The following is a 16229-nucleotide window of genomic DNA, read 5'->3' as shown; positions in this document are numbered from 1 at the left end:
TCGCTCTCAAATAACAGTAAAATCTATTGTATTGGGAAATGTGGTTTATTCAATAAACAAGGTTGTAAATTTCAAATGTATATGTTTTTGTTCCAATGTGTTAAATGTTTTGTGATTATTATAAACAGTCAAAGTCTGCTTTATTGTCAATTTCTTCACATGCCAAGACACAAAGAAATTGAAATTACGTTCCCACTATCCCACGGTGACAAGACATAGTACACAATATACAAGTAAACAACACAACAACAAAAAAATGACAGGCCACTTTATTAGGGTCCACTTAACGAGGGAATCTTGGAAAACATGTTGGAATGCGGCCCCAAGGACTAGAGCTTGACACCTGTGACGTTTGACCATATTTCCCTAATAAAGTGGCCTGTTATTGGTACACTTGAAAATGGCGGTGTACCTAATGGAGTGTCCGAGTGATTCCCTCGTTAAGTGCAGGTGCGTGAAAAGTTTTAGCTCCTTTTGAACGTGAAAGTGGCTAAAAGTTTTCACGCAGCTGCGCTTAACGAGGGAAGCACATAGACACTCCATTAGGTACACCACCATTTTCAAGTGTACTTAATAGCAGGCCACTTTATTAGGGTGCCCTTAACAAGGGAATCTTGGAAAACATGTTGGAATGTGGCCCCAAGGACTAGAGCTTGACACCTGTCACCTTTGACCATAATATTTCCCTAATAAAGTGGCCTGTTATTGGTACACTTGAAAATGGCGGTGTACCTAATGGAGTGTCCGAGTGATTCCCTCGTTAAGTGCAGGTGCGTGAAAAGTTTTAGCTCCTTTTGAACGTGAAAGTGGCTAAAAGTTTTCACGCACCTGCGCTTAACGAGGGTCACTTGGAAAACATGTTGGAACGCGGCCCCAAGGACAAGAGCTTGTCACCTGTGACCTTTGACCATGATATTTCCCTAATAAAGTGGCCTGTTATTTGGTACACTTGAAAATGGCGGTGTACCTAATGGAGTGTCCGAGTGATTCCCTCGTTAAGTGCAGGTGCGTGAAAAGTTTTAGCTCCTTTTGAACGTGAAAGTGGCTAAAAGTTTTCACGCACCTGCGCTTAACGAGGGAAGCACATAGACACTCCATTAGGTACACCGCCATTTTCAAGTGTACTTAATAATAGGCAACTTTATTAGGGTGCCCTTAACAAGGGAATCTTGGAAAACATGTTGGAATGCGGCCCCAAGGACTAGAGCTTGACACCTGTCACCTTTGACCATGATATTTCCCTAATAAAGTGGCCTGTTATTGGTACACTTGAAAATGGCGGTGTACCTAATGGAGTGTCCGAGTGATTCCCTCGTTAAGTGCAGGTGCGTGAAAAGTTTTAGCTCCTTTTGAACGTGAAAGTGGCTAAAACTTTTCACGCAGCTGCGCTTAACGAGGGAAGCACATAGACACTCCATTAGGTACACCGCCATTTTCAAGTGTACTTAATAATAGGCAACTTTATTAGGGTGCCCTTAACAAGGGAATCTTGGAAAACATGTTGGAATGCGGCCCCAAGGACTAGAGCTTGACACCTGTCACCTTTGACCATGATATTTCCCTAATAAAGTGGCCTGTTATTGGTACACTTGAAAATGGCGGTGTACCTAATGGAGTGTCCGAGTGATTCCCTCGTTAAGTGCAGGTGCGTGAAAAGTTTTAGCTCCTTTTGAACGTGAAAGTGGCTAAAACTTTTCACGCAGCTGCGCTTAACGAGGGAAGCACATAGACACTCCATTAGGTACACCGCCATTTTCAAGTGTACTTAATAACAGGCCACTTTATTAGGGTGCCCTTAACAAGGGAATCTTGGAAAACATCTCTCTCTCTCTCTCTCTCTCTCTCTCTATCTGTGACCACCCACATCAAAACCCAAAGAATGATTGTGTGCATGTGTGTGCGCACAAATGTGTTTTGCTTGTAAAAAGGTAAAGACACAACAATAGTCATACTTTCAACTGGCCAGGCCGAGGTTTTGAAACCAAGATGTTCCAATCTCAGGGTATAGACACTGTACCATTAGGCCACTGAGCTAGACCTTGTGCCATGTATTTAAGTGTGGAGGTGAACATACATGTGACTGATTCCTGGCCTGAAAAAAAATCTCCCAGTCCACCCCTATATGTCGACATTGATGTTTTAATTTTGTATTTGTTGGGTTGTAGTTGATAGCTTTATTACTTTATTATTGAATAAAAGGTTGGAAAAAAACCCGTTATGCCTACATTTGTTATTTAAGGGGACACCAACTCATATAACAACATAAAACATATAAAGCAGTTAACTGATTTTTATGTTTTAAAATAATATAAAAGAATATAAAAACAAGGAATAAAACACCAGACAAATTTTCACATAAATGTTTATTAAAAATAATATTAAAATTAAATTTCAAACCAGCAATCCAATGGGAAATTGCAGGTCATATATTGGATAAGAATATTTAGGCGTATATATGCATACACGTCAAGATTACCCAAAGAGAAGCATTGTTGCATAACGGCGCATCCCTTCATGCAACAAAGTTAGCCATTAGCTTGGAGAAAACGTGCATAAAAGAAGTGGTGTTTCACTGAGTGCATTCTTCTTTCTTTCCTTGGCAAATCATAAATCTACATTCTGACTTACATAGTTCACGCAACACGTGACTGATCCGTTGATGCACGGGAAGGAAGGCAGTGCACCCATTAACTCGTTCACGAACGGTAGAGTCACGATTCGTTCCCTCACTGAACCGTTCCACTCACTGACTCGTTCACTCACAGATCCGTTCAGTTGATGGTGAACCGGAAGTTATGTTATTTTCTTCTTCGTTTTGTTTTACGGCGAGGTGGCACCAGCTTCAATGCGCATTACCGACACCTACTGGTTGAAATCATATGAACTGAGAAAAGAACGATTCGTTCACTCTCGTTCACGAAAAGGATTCGTTCTTTTGAACAAATCGTTCACTGACGATCCAACGCTATAGCGCAGTACTCCTCTTTCCTCCTCCACCTCCAGCACCGCATCAACTTCACGGCGCCTTCATCTTCTGCGGGAAGGACACACACGCGAGGCCATGTAAGTGACACACAATCAAACAAACACACACAAAGTTAATGTTTTTATTACAGGAAAATAGAGAATATTTACGTCATTGCTACGAACATTGTGATAAATTATAAAGAGTTGTATCTATGGGAGCTTGGTGGGAATTTTATTTTTGCTTTCTGATCTTTCTCTTGACCTCCCAATGTCTTTGTTCGTGGGAACAGAGGAGAAAAGGAGAGCGAACATGGAGCATGATGCAGCAGGAACACCACGCTTTCCTTCTTGCTGCAGTGATAATGCGCCACACGCAGTCTGCACGCTCCCGTGCTTAAGCCCCCGCCCACACACAAAATCTCAGTTTCAAAATATAGTTTGGAATTTAAAAAAAAACAGTACGACACTAGTACCAGAGTCAATCCATAATTAAAGTTTCTATATGAGCACGGGGAGAACATGCAAACTCCACATAGCGAGGGCTGAACGTGGGCTCGAACCCGCACCCTCCGTTTTGAATCAACAACTACTCAATTTTTTTTTACTTGGAAAAAAACTTCTAATATATATGTTTGCGTCTTTGCAGGACTTTCCTGTCAATATTAGGAGTGTTGGCTCTTGTGGTTACCACTGAAGCAAGTGTTGGGTAAGTTGCATGCTAGCAAAGGATAGATGTGTACAGTGCAGGCAGGGCACGGTGGCCATCGGGAAGATTCCGGTCCGTTCTGACAATGAAAAATACAACTGTTACTGTTTGTACCGGTTGCAGCCCGAGCACCAATAACAGCTTTTGCACTGAGTCAAAGGAATGTCTGGAGTTTGAGCTGGTCTGCAAAACAGATGAATATGAAGTGAGTGATGCCATCTTGGTTATGATCAATGTCAGTAAATTGAGCATTACAGCACATTAAATCCATCCAAAGTATTGCATGATTTTCATTGGTTCATTTTTATGAGACATCATTTTTAACCTACTTATGGAAGACTTGCACATCTAAGGGTTAAGTAAGAAAGAGCAAAAATGCTGACTGTGATTGTGTGTAGGTGCGACACTACAGCCCCACTCGCTGGGTGTCCACAGACGCCGAGGCCTACTTCATGGGTGTGGGTGCTGCCATGGCCTTCAGGAGACTTTTTCAGTACATCACCGGTGCCAATGAAGCAGGTGACAAAAGAAAACTGGGAAAATGTTGGCCGCCCCTCCATGACAGTGAGAGTCTGTGTTGCCGGCAGGTGTACAAATGGAGATGACGGCGCCCGTGCTGGTTAAAATCCCGGGGGAAACCAAAATGTGGGAGCCGGCTGTCTACACGCTCAACTTCCCGCTGCCGCAAGCCTATCAAGACAAGCCGCCCGCACCGACCAATGACAAGGTGGGGGGACAATCCGCGTGTGTGTCTGGAAATAGATGTCACAAGGTCGCCACTAATAAAACTCATTGCAGCTCTGCTTACCATGTAAGTTTTCACCCCTTTCCCACTAGTTGTATTTCACCGAGATGCCCGAGATGGACGTCTATGTGCGTAGCTACGGAGGTTGGATGTTGTCGGTGACGTCCAGGCTTCATGCGCACCTGCTGACGAAAGAGTTGGACAGAGTGCGGGCATCTTACAATCATACCTACCACTATGGTGTGGGCTACGACAGGTGCGTACATTACATAGCATTAGTCTGAGGAGTGTGAAATAAATGCTAATGTTTTCGCAAGGAATTGTTGAGGGGGAACTGTTTGGCTTTGAGACAATCGAGCGATGCCTTGATACACGATTTACGAGGTTTTCAAAATACTAGCCGTTTAACAACACACCGTTGACAACCAATATAACAAATACATGCATTCTTTATCCTCTGTGAAGAGCCAAGACCTCTATACTGTGCAGAGTTCCATGCACAGTCTGCTTTATATTGCCCCCAGGTGGCAAAAGACGGCAATAAAATGCAAAGCAGTAAAATGGCTATTCAGTTAATGCGTCAGTGTCACAATAAGTCATCCGTTCTTTTTTTGTTGTTAGTTAAAAAAACTATTTTTTTTTCATTTTTGTAAAACCGATAAATGGCATTTTCATTCATTTCAATGGAGAAAGATGATTTCACAATTTTTAAATACTATGTATATATTCTCATGAAGTTTCACTGTGTGTGTGTGTGTAGTCCCTTAAAGCTTCTCAACAGGCACAACGAGGTGTGGTACGTATCCAAGGGGTCGCCAGTGTGCTCAGATCCAGAAGAGCCCACCCCTGCTCACACCCCCAGGACGCCACCGAGCCCTCCTGCCGAACTCCCATTGGATCGCCTTGCAGACTCCCCCTCCCTCACCACCGCCAACCTGAAATCATCCAACACCTCAGACACGCCTACTGACGCACCTTTGGACACGCCCCCGAGCCCTTCTTCCCGGCTCTTGATCAACCTAAGTCCCGCCCCTACCTCGGCTCAGGTCCTGACAGACGTGTCGCCCAACGCCACTAGGTTCGCCTCCGTGGCCATCTCACTGGAACCCAAGGGGGACACCAACCTGGCGAACGGCACGCTGCCAGTTTTGGCCAACCCCCAACAAGATGGCGTCTAAGTGGAAACGTGGAAGCGGCTACTACATCCACTATGTTAACTCCTTGTGCTTCACTAGTCACTCACGTATACATCAAAAAATGACAACAATTAGCTGCTGAGTTGGGTAGAAGGTAACGCTAAAAACAGGAATCGGCGTTGTATAAGTCGCTGTTTCATTTCTGAAAAGAAATGTAGTTTGCACTTGAAATTAAAACAGCTGTTTGTCGATTTACCTAGTCACAGATTTAGTTTGAGGGCCTGTCTTCCACTCTGTAACTTAAAAGTAATGCTTTTGGTGCCATTTTTTTTGACAGTTTGATGCAGATGAAGTACCTGTGGCTGATTGTGGGATCGTGCGTTCATGGCTTCAGGGATTCACACAATCAAACGTGAAACAGTTAAAAACATTATTTTTAAAACCGTTATTAAATTAATTCATAAACATGATTAAAACAATATCTAACAAAAATGTTGATGAATATTTAAAAAAATAAATCCTACTATATTTATTTATTCTGCGATTTTAGGGTGTATCCCAGACTGCTGGGACAAGCTTCAGCACGTGTTCAGGTAAAAGATGGATGGACGGACGGATATTTATTAAATGTCATTCGGATTTATGAACATGCAAATGGAACATAAATCTCATTATTATATAAATGATTATATAAATTATCGGCTCAGCAGGCAGGGGGCATACTTTACTGCTATGAAGTCATGACGTAAATCAATCTTGCCGTTCCGTTCTCTTCGTCTGACTCCATTTCTGATGGAACAAATCATGTGCTCTCTTGATTGAGAAGAATTTAATGTGTCATTTCACGCATGGAAGTCATTTTTAGGCCACCACTTCATTCAAGTGCATGCTAAAGCCCATCATTTCAAAGTACAAAATCACCTTCATAAGTTTTCTGTTCTTTTCGAAAGCAGCTTGAGAATTGGTCACTTGGAAACGAGCGTCTTTGCCAAGCTCGCCCGTCTGCTGCTTCCTCCCCCCCCACCCGTAGCCGCTGCCCCTCCAGCGTGCCACAGGTATCCAGGGATGGTGAATGCGTCCACGCTCATGCCCAAGGTCTTTGAGGGGATGGCGCTGAATTGCTTCCGGTCTGAGCTGTACTTGTACATGGACTCCACTTGGGTCGAGCTTACCGTTTTGGGGCCCACGCCGGTCAAGCGCACAAGCTCCGCTGAATCGGGGTTGGCCGTGTAGACGCCGCGGAACTGGCAGTTGACGTCCCGGAAGAGGATAAGGAAGTGGTTGGCGGGGCTCTTCTCCATCTCCTGCGGTAGAGGTGATCAAAATGGTGGACAACCATTTGCTGCTTACTCATTGGTGAATCCCTCGACCCTTACACACCCAATCCGACCAAAATCGGAACTAAACTGATGTTCTCATTGATTGATGTGCTCATACCTCGACAATCTTGTTCTTCTGGGGCTCGTTGACCTTCCCGGCCAAGCAGCAACGAGACAGAGCGTTGTGGATGATGAATTTATTGGACTTGAAGCTTGGCTCTTTGAAGAGCTTCAGACCTGACCAGGCAACCAGAAAACTTACGGGTGTGTTCACAGAGGTTTGCCACGGTGCTCCATACCTGTGTGTTCCAGGGCTGGTGAGGTTCCATTGGAACCGGCATCCCAGTCTCCGTTCTGGTTCGCAAGTCCGCTTGGCGTCGCGCTTCCGGCAGGCAAATCCGGTTTCCTGTCAGGCGCAGATCACGGACACAGTAGACGCCGTCTTTAGTTTCCAATCAATCAACTGATTGAAAAGTTCTCATCTGATGGAATGGCAAATGCAATGAGCACCTTTGGACTTCCTTATCCCCATCATTGTCTCCTGCTGCCAGGTTGAGGGACGAGTGAGACTTGGTCAACTTGGGGACTGTACGGACAAAAGCAGTCGTCAACCAATCCTTTACTGACATTGCTGGTATTTCTTTACCAGTGGCTTTCTTGGCGGGGCTCAGGGACAGCTGGGTTTCCTCCCTGGTGACGCTGCGAGGCCGTGGTGGCCTTGTCTTCTTGACAGGCGATCGACCCAGGTTGGTGGACTTCTTCTGCTGCAGCATCTTATCCAGGTCGTCCATAATCCGGAGCTGCTGTCGGCGGGCGTATTCGGCTCGCGTGAAACCTCCACGCCGGACTGGAGTGGCGGGAGAAGTGGGACAGGGCGAGATTTTTCCAACACGGGGTGTGTTGGAAGGAGAGGAAGCAGTCTTGTTGGAGGATTCCATTCTGTGGAAAACAATATTAGCTTTTCATCTGACATTGCTTTTGATGGAGCCTCACATTTTTTCATGTTCTTGCTCTTGTCGCCTCCTCTTCAGCTCCTCAGCTCTCCTTTGCTGCCGCTCCAAAAGCAGAGCCTTCCGCTGGGACATTTCGTCCTCGTTCTCCACATCCTCCTGCAGATACCACAAAGAAACAAATGAGAACCATGGAGACCAGAGGTACAGACTTTAATGATCATCTGCAAAATTGAATACAAAAAAAGTTTCGCAGAGCTTCTTCTTGGTCTTCATTTGTGAGCACTCACCTTAAAGTAGAATCCGATCCCTCCTCGGGCTCCAAGCTCATTTTCTCCGAGTGGTTCTGCAGCGTCGGCGTGACTGGATTCCGTTTGTTGGTCTGAAGAGTTCCCCGCTTCTGTGGCTGAATCCAACTGCTCCGGGCTGTCGGAATTGATTACGGCAGGCTCCACCGCAGATTCGAGTTGGTCACTCATGGAGTCGGACGAAAAATCCCGCCCTTCATCTGTAGGTTCATCAGTGCCTCCCTCCGCTTCTCCAAGGGAGGACAGCGACACCTCAATGATACCGCAATGCCTCTCGGCAGCTTTCGCTCCGTCTCGTTCGGTGCTGTATGCGGCGGAAATGGATAAAGTCTCGCTCTCAAAAGAGCATTCGGAAGGAGCACCGGAGCTGCTGCCGCTGGTGGCCCTCGGGGGAGGCGGCACGGGCACGACGGCTGCCTCGGCATCGTCCTGCTCCAGCTCCAGGCTAAACTGGGTGGGTGTCTCGCAAGACGCCGTATCCGAAGTGCTATGGTGGGGTTGCGGCGCAGGCTGAGAAATTTCCGGAAGTCCGCCGATGCGGAAGGACGACGTTGTCTGCACTTGACACTTGCTGGGCGACACTCTTCGCAAGTGGGGGAGGGTATCCACAGTGCGAGTTGGAGTTAAAACACGATTGAGAGGGGGGAACTTGAGCTCTGATGGTCGTGGATGGGCTTGCGGTCTTGGGTGGTGCTTGGGACTGCGAGGGGTGGAAGAGATGTGGATTTTGGTGCGGGGAGCAGGACAGGAGGAGGAGACCATTGTTTTTGGCGAAGTAGCTGCAGAGAGAGGGTTTGTCCGTCGGGACGATGGAGACACAGAAGAGGTTTTGGAGCCGTTTGGAATCATCCAGGCTTTGCTGGTGCTCTTGGTAGGGGTTCTTGGGGGTGTCTTTGTGGGTGTGGCCGGAGGGGTTTTGGCAGGCGCCTTGGTGTTACTTTTGGGTCTTGACTTTGCGGTGACTTTTTGGGAGCTTCTTGGTCTTTGGTTTCCTAGAAGCTCCTGCTGCTGTTCAGTTAGTTTATGCATGTCCTTCTGCAGTGACTGCAAAGCTTCACTCAGTTTTTGGACAATTTCATTATACTCCACCAACATGCCGCCGCCTACTTTCTCTGGTCCTTTTTCTTGCTCTTGTCCTTTTTTGCTGTCAATAGAGAAGGTGACCTGCTTCTCCAGCCGTGGAGCGTTGGAGATGGATGGCTTGGCTTTCTCCTTCTCTACCTCCTTTTCTGTCTTTTCCTTCTCTTCCTCCCTTTTCAGCTGCTCCTCAATGCGAGCGAGGCGCTCCTCCAGAGAGACGTTGTCCTCATCCGCTCCCTCTCCCCCTCCCTCACCTTGTTCTCGTTTCATTTTGAGGAAAGCTGTTTTTCCGAGCCTCTGTCTGTGCTTGACAAAGATGGCCTCGATTCGTCTCTTTTGAGCTTCGATGCTTTTGCGTTTTTCCTCCAGACGAGCTCCCAGCTCCCAGTCCTCGGAACCCGTCTCGGGAACTTTGAAGCCCGGGTTGACCTTCTGACTCTGAGTTCCTGCTGGTGTGCAGGGAGTGAGCGGCGTTCCGGGCGTGGTTGCTGTCGGGGTAGTGGAAAAGTCTTCGCCGGAAGCTACGGTATGTCTTCTTTTGCCGTCCCGTTTCTCTGCAAAGCTTGTCATGCGTGGGCTGTAGTCTCCTTGATGACTTTTACCAGGTCGCATATTACCAGGGGCATTTCTGGGGGTGTCATCAAACGCTTCTGATGAATCATCGTCACGTGCCGCACCATTCGTCTGCCTCGCCTTCCTCTCCCCTCTACCGCCGTTATTACTCGCCTCTCCGCAAACCGGTCGATAAATGACTCCCGAGCGGCAGGGGGCAGAATGACTGAGCTGAGAATTGTCCTCCAATGGGGAGTGCAGGAAAAAAACAGCAGGGGCGCCCTCGGGACATAACCTCGATTCCGGTCTTGCCGTCAAAACATCTTTCACTGCAGTCCTTCCTTTGTTTCGATCTTTCGCGCCAGGAGGCACCTGTAACGCTTCCTCGACAGTGGGCAGCTCTCCCAGGGGCGCTGGGTGCATATAAGGCCCCCAAGAAGACCGCTGCGACGGCGCTGAAGCGCTAACCGGGGAGCTGTACGGTATGCGAGTTATTCCCGCCAGCGTGGTCGTTGCGGGGATGCTGGTGCCCAGGCTGTCCGTGCTGGCAGAGCGAAAGACAGAATCTATCGGGTTGCCCATGACAATATCAACATCACTGTCCAGCCCAAATGGGATGCTGAAAGTCGCTGAGGACAGAGGATGACTGCAGGGGGCGGTGGTGGTGGTGGTGGTGGGGGGGTTGAAGATGCAGTGAATGCAGTGAGACCACAAAAGCCAAAGTAAGACGGTTATAGAAAATGAAGGCAAAGTATGAACATAATAGCACAGTGATTATAAAAAAAAAAACACATCTAGCAAGTGTGTACCTTATTTGTTTCTTTGTCCAGGTTTTGTTTTCTGGAAGGATATAGAATCACAAGAGAAGCAATATGTAAGGACCATCGTGAAGACACTTTTTAAGTAAAAATTGCGAGCAGTGCTGGCTGGTGACATGGTTCAATCTGTGTGTGAAGATGTGGGCGTGAGCTGTGGTCGACAGCAGTTAGTGCATGAATGCCGGTTGTGTTTTAGTTTGTCCCAATTTTTGCATGTGTCTTACCAGGTGATAGTGGAGAAGGGACGGTCACAAAAGGGTGTTTGAAGATGTACGAAGGAGACCCGCTGGAATAGAATTCGAGAAAAAAAGTGTTGGCGAGAACATAGTTGATGGGATTCTGTATTGAACCAACATTGTTTTCTACCTGTTGCTGTTTCCACTAACAGGACTGGTACAGAACGCTAAACTAGAGACATCTGAAAAACACGGAAGAGGTGCAACTTAGAAATTGAGATGGAGGGTGATTAAAAAAAAAAAACACACACAACTAATAGCCTATAAAACTCACCGGTCAGGTCAATGCTTTGTATCGGTTGCACAAAATCGGGTTTCTTGACCTCAAACCACTCCAGCAGCTCAGCTACAAAGCTCATGATGTTCAGCTGAGGAGAACAAAACAATAGATTGTATTTCCTTTCATTACTATGCAAATCTGTGTTTCATTAATCAAAAAGGATGATTTCTAGGAGTGTGTACAATATTCCATTCCTCCATTTTTTTTTGGTCCTGTCTTCCCAAGAAGTGGAGTTAAAAGAGGGTGGAGCTTACATGCAAAAGAGGTGGAGCATAGAGAAGATCTTCCGGGGAAAGAAGGCAGCAGCTCTGCAAACTGCTCTCACAAAGCTCTTTAATCAGGTGCAGGTTGTAAAGACTGTCGGCCACTGACATGGTGTCCTTCAGACATACATCTGATAGAGAAATAATATTGACACTTCTGATTTATCGATTGATGATGTGTGTGTGTGTGTGTGTGTGTGTGTACCCTCTAGAGGCAGCAACCCTGGGCAATAGAAATGCAGCACAGCAGCTATAGCGCAGCCATTAGACAGATCTTTGACCGCGCTGACCAAGGGGAAGGTGGGAGTCAGCTTGGACTGCACTTTGTCCTTCCTGTAGCGAATCTAATGGAGGAGCAGACACCAAAGACATCCACATTAGCATGTTAGGACTTGGAAGCAGTGAGGGATCGTGTGATTAAAACCAAAGAAAGAAATCAAGCTGCAAAGCCACGGTAAGAAAAAGCTCAGAGTAAAAGAAAGAAAATGTACTCTTAACAGCCACTTCATTAGGTACACCTGCACAATCTGAATTCATTCCAAATTCAAATGAAATGGAATTGGATTCCCTGAATTTTCACACATTGTACAAGTGTGCCTAATGTTGAGGCCAGAAAGCGTGACAAAATAAACACAGGGTGCAGACAGCTTTCAAAAAAGCAGAGCAAAAGAAAAACAATTAAAACATGAAGAGGTTCATTCCAGCAGGTTTGTTGTGGGAGCTCAAAGTTATAGATGGGGTGGTGGTTAGATTACTTGGTGGGTTGGGGTGGTGGTGGTGATGGGAGGGGGCGGGGTTAATCGCAAATGCGAGCTGTTATACATTACCACTGGAGGTTTGTTCCCCGACTCCTTCAAACAAAAAGCGATAGCATGCTAGACGGTGGCATGGCAGAGAGAGGGACACAAGCATAAAAATGACAAAGGAGTTCCGCTTGGAAAGAAATCTGCACACTGCAGCACACAGGGAGGGGGAGGGGAGGGGTCAAATCGGAGGAGAGGCGGGGGGAGGACAAACAAGATGGATGTGGCTTAACCTCCCTCTTCCCCATCAGGTGCGTCATTAAATCAGTCTGTCCGTCGGTCAGTTTTTGTTTATTTGTAAAAAACAATCAAGACTAACTGGAACTCGACATGCACATGAACAGGCACAAATAAAAACACTTGGTGAGTCAGCTGCTAAAAAAAAAAAAAAAGGACACACACGTACTAAAATACACACATACACATTATGAATATTCAAACGAGGTGTTTTGAGCAGGCACGGCGGCGTTAGCCTTGGCGACTGCATCCATCAACACACACATACACACGTTGTGAGAGGAGATGCAGAAGAACGCAAACTTACAGGGACAAGCTTCCAGTACCAACGAGTTGGCGGGCCCTGCTGGGAAGCAAGGTGCCATAACACGCATGAGCCAGAGGGGGGGTTGGGGGAGGTGGGGAACAGAGAGCCGCAATGAGGATGACGATGTTAGAAAGTGGACTGACACACCTGCGTGAGGGAAGTCACACATTGTGTGTGCGCATGTACAGGAGTTGTACCGTTTCCTGAGAGGCTTGGACATCGGTGTTCTGCTGCGACCGCTGGGGCGTCTCTTCTTCCTCGGTGCTTTCCTTCAGCTTCTGGTTCAACTGTAAATAAAGTTTTTTTGAATTCCTGGTGGACAAATATCTCAGAAATGCAGTGTGACATTTTTAAGCCAGCGCAGTGTGAAAAGAACTTTCTTTATAATCCAGATTTGTAAGTAAAGGCGACCATTGCAGACTCACTCTGTTGACCCAGAAGAGCAGCGCGTTCTCCCAAGGCGCTCCGACGCCCATCTGTTCAGCCCCGGCAGGCATTTTTACCCTGTCCACGATCTCCCGGGCGGCCAGTGATATCATGGAGTCCATCAAGGCCAGGTGGGCTTTCTGCACCCATCAGCAACCAAAATGGAAAAGAAAACCACATTGGGGATCGTAGGATTAAGGTACACTTGCTCAATATGAGGGACATTCTTCCTTTGTTTTTTTTTCTTATACATCGACAAAACTATTACCGTATTGTCCCGAATATAGGACGACCTCGATTATAAGACGACCCCCTCTTTTTTAAGACTTTGAAAAAGGCCTTTGTCTAGACCCCGAATGTAAGAGGACTCCTACTTTTACAGTTTTATTTCAATGAAAAAAAAATCATCTTATATTCGGGCCAATACGGTAATATTGATTCCGAATGTAATTGTTTGTCAAAGCTCTATAGTTTTTTTTTTATACATGGATGTGTTATATTTGATAGCTGTCATCAGATTGCGCTGGTGTACCTAATGATGCGTCTTTAAAACATTGAGCAGAAGTCCTACCATCTTGATGGGGGTGCATCTGAGGTCGTCCTCTGTGACGTCCACATCCTGGACCTGCGGGGCCACACCTTTCTTAGTAAGAAACTGAAGCAGAGCGCAGTGGTCAGAGGGTGAGTTCTGCGAGGCCGAGGGGCCCCCAGGGGTCTGGAGCAGCAGGGCCTGAGCTTTGCAGTAGATCTCCGGGGAGAGGAGGAGCTCGGAGATGGCCGGCTTGAGGTGCTCTTGGTCATACTGGTCCTTGTAGAGTGGCTCCCGCATCTCCACTGGCACATTCTCTGCAGATTAGGGCTGCTCAATTAATCATAATTTGATTAAAAGCAATATTTTTTTTTAGATATTGGAGAAAGCCTCAAGTCATAACTGTTACTGTGATGAGGGAGAACAAATAATGGATAAGTAGAACTGTTCTCAGCACTGAACACAAACACCAAGTCAGAATGACAAGCAAAAACATTCCTCTGTGAATGTTCCCTTAATGTCCTACAAGATGATAATGTCGTCTTCGGCACAAACAGCTCAGCTGGGCTGGCGGTATCAAAGTGAGAACCGGGTCACGCGATTCACAGAAATCGAGTGAGACGGCACCGAAACACTGACCCACATTCAGACGTCGCGGTCTTCGGAGGACGCCTGAACTGACTGGAGGCGAGTCTGCCAACATTTACATACCCTCACCAAATGAGCATGATTAGCCCGATTACTACAGCAGGTTTGGGGAAATGGGAATGTCACCACTAGTTAGGAAGCTTCTTAATATTTGTAATATTATTATTCGGAATAAACAGTGGCACGGTGAGCACTGGTTAGCACATTCGCCTCACAGTTCAGAGGGTGCGGGTTTGATTCCCACCTCCGGCCCTCCCCGTGTGGAGTTTGCATGTTCTCCCCGTGCCTAGTCCAGCACGCCCCCATGTGGACAAAGCAGTGCAAAAAATGGGTGGATGGAATGAACAGCACATAAAAAACAAACAATGGAAACAGCAAAGAAGGCAAGTAGCAGAGGCATGACGTCACAGAATGGCAGAGCCCCCCCCCCGCTAACCAGTTAGCATATTTAAGTGTTTGTGTTTGCAATAAATACACGATGTGCATTGTGCAATGATGACGTCACCCACTCAAACATTACGATGGAGAAATAAAGCATGGTAGTTCTTTTTTTTTTTTTTTAAACAATAATGCAAAGCGAGTCACCCTGACACCAAATTCTGCAGCATCGACTCAACCCACGCGTGAGAAGACTCCCTTCGATATAAAATAAGCGATAATTAGATCGTTGCCGCACCAATGATGGACGATGGAGAGTGCAGACGCACGCGCGCGCGCTAGCGAGGAAAAGCCGGCCGGGTTATCCACGGAACCGCCCCACCCAAGCACACGCATTTAGTGATGGTGGCCCCACCGGTGGGTGCTCGCTCTTACCTGCACAGCCGTACGACTTGCACAGCAGCCAACGCACGTTGGCGCGGATCTTGGCGCGGCCGAAGTCGAACTGGTCCAGAGGGGGAATCTCCAGGACCGAAAAGGGCTTCTTCGTCGACGTAGCTTCGCCGGGTCCGGAGTCTACCATGGCCGCGCTGAGGCGCACGGAGCGCCGATAAAAAGGGGAGGAGGAGTTGGAAGAGGATGGAGAGCTGAGGATGGACAATGGTGGTGGAGGGGGCGAGAGGGAGGAGGGAGGGAGGGAGAGGAGGAAGAGGGAGGGTCTGGTGACGTAAACAGGCTAATCAATATTTTACCTCAGAGATCACCTCCCACACCACTGTCACGTAAAAAAAGTGAAAATATAAACGAATGCAAAAAAAAAAAAATATTGAAAAAATAAAAGGAAACATGGAAACAAAATAAGTACTGCAAAAGTATATTATATATACTTTTGGAAACGAAATAAATACTACAAAATTATATAAAGTGTATTGTATATAGTTTTGTAGTATTTATTTCGTTGTTTCCATATTTCCTACTTTTGTAGTATTTATTTCGTTGTTTCCTTTTATTTTTTCAATATTTTTTAACATTTGTATATTCTATATAAAAAATATTCCAAAAGTAAAAAATTGAACAATAAATGTGTAAATACATATTTAAACATGATAACATGTCAATTTATACATTTGCTAATGCATTTTTTCAATTGCTTCATATTTGTTTGCTACCCACTTCATGGCGCCCTTGAGCAAGGCATGAGTCATGGCAATAGCTGCTATTGCCACGACTCATAGTATTGAATAGCAGAACGAGAATTTGAAAAATTTGATTGACAGGTATCAGGGAGGTGTCAGTTTAACCTTGTGTTTACCTCAACTTACAAATGAATACTCTTCAATGAATACTCCATCCTCGCTTTCTTCGCATGTCAGTCTTGTCTCACGTGCCTCATCAAGATTTCATTCCGCTCACATGCTGATGTCAAGAAGTCTCCCCTAGCATTCGCATGTGCTCCTGCGTTTCTCCCCTCAAGGAGAGGAGCCTGGATATTCACGTCCACTAAACATGTTTGTCTTGAGGCAAATGGTCAAGCCATGATG

At 46.3% G+C, this 16229-nt stretch overlaps 2 protein-coding genes across 5 annotated transcripts; one reads left to right on the top strand and one right to left on the bottom strand.

The window, feature by feature from the left end:
• Window positions 1–2901: 2901 nt before the first annotated feature.
• Window positions 2902–5809, top strand: soul5l (heme-binding protein soul5, like). Of its 2 annotated transcripts, none has more exons than XM_049721738.1 (7): window positions 2902–3063; window positions 3614–3673; window positions 3797–3878; window positions 4072–4192; window positions 4261–4400; window positions 4511–4674; window positions 5179–5809. In XM_049721738.1, coding segments are annotated over exons 1-7 (987 nt in total). In that variant the 5' UTR covers window positions 2902–3061; the 3' UTR covers window positions 5597–5809. The 2 variants fall into 2 exon arrangements, with proteins under 2 accessions (XP_049577695.1, XP_049577694.1); XM_049721737.2 differs by lacking the exon at window positions 2902–3063 and adding an exon at window positions 3207–3357.
• Window positions 5680–16195, bottom strand: LOC125969542 (calmodulin-regulated spectrin-associated protein 3-like). 3 transcript variants are annotated; one of them, XM_049721722.2, is made up of 21 exons: window positions 16011–16195; window positions 15124–15335; window positions 13705–13979; window positions 13133–13273; window positions 12905–12994; window positions 12708–12743; window positions 12188–12235; window positions 11566–11704; window positions 11352–11491; window positions 11092–11185; window positions 10948–10999; window positions 10806–10867; window positions 10573–10603; window positions 8114–10409; window positions 7867–7982; window positions 7520–7812; window positions 7384–7459; window positions 7173–7279; window positions 6992–7110; window positions 6476–6858; window positions 5680–6343 (listed from the first exon to the last, which is right to left on the bottom strand). In XM_049721722.2, the coding sequence occupies exons 1-20, from the start codon at window positions 16037–16039 to the stop codon at window positions 6520–6522; spliced, it is 4695 nt and encodes a 1564-aa protein (XP_049577679.1). In that variant the 5' UTR covers window positions 16040–16195; the 3' UTR covers window positions 5680–6343; window positions 6476–6519. The 3 variants fall into 3 exon arrangements, with proteins under 3 accessions (XP_049577679.1, XP_049577680.1, XP_049577681.1); XM_049721723.1 differs by lacking the exons at window positions 5680–6343; window positions 12188–12235 and having other exon boundaries at window positions 6369–6858; XM_049721724.1 differs by lacking the exons at window positions 5680–6343; window positions 12188–12235; window positions 12708–12743 and having other exon boundaries at window positions 6369–6858.
• Window positions 16196–16229: the final 34 nt, after the last annotated feature.

This window comes from Syngnathus scovelli, chromosome 5 (genome assembly GCF_024217435.2).
Source record: "Syngnathus scovelli strain Florida chromosome 5, RoL_Ssco_1.2, whole genome shotgun sequence".
In the NCBI taxonomy this organism is placed as follows: Eukaryota; Metazoa; Chordata; class Actinopteri; order Syngnathiformes; family Syngnathidae; genus Syngnathus; species Syngnathus scovelli.
This window is presented reverse-complemented; position numbering and strand designations above follow the sequence as displayed.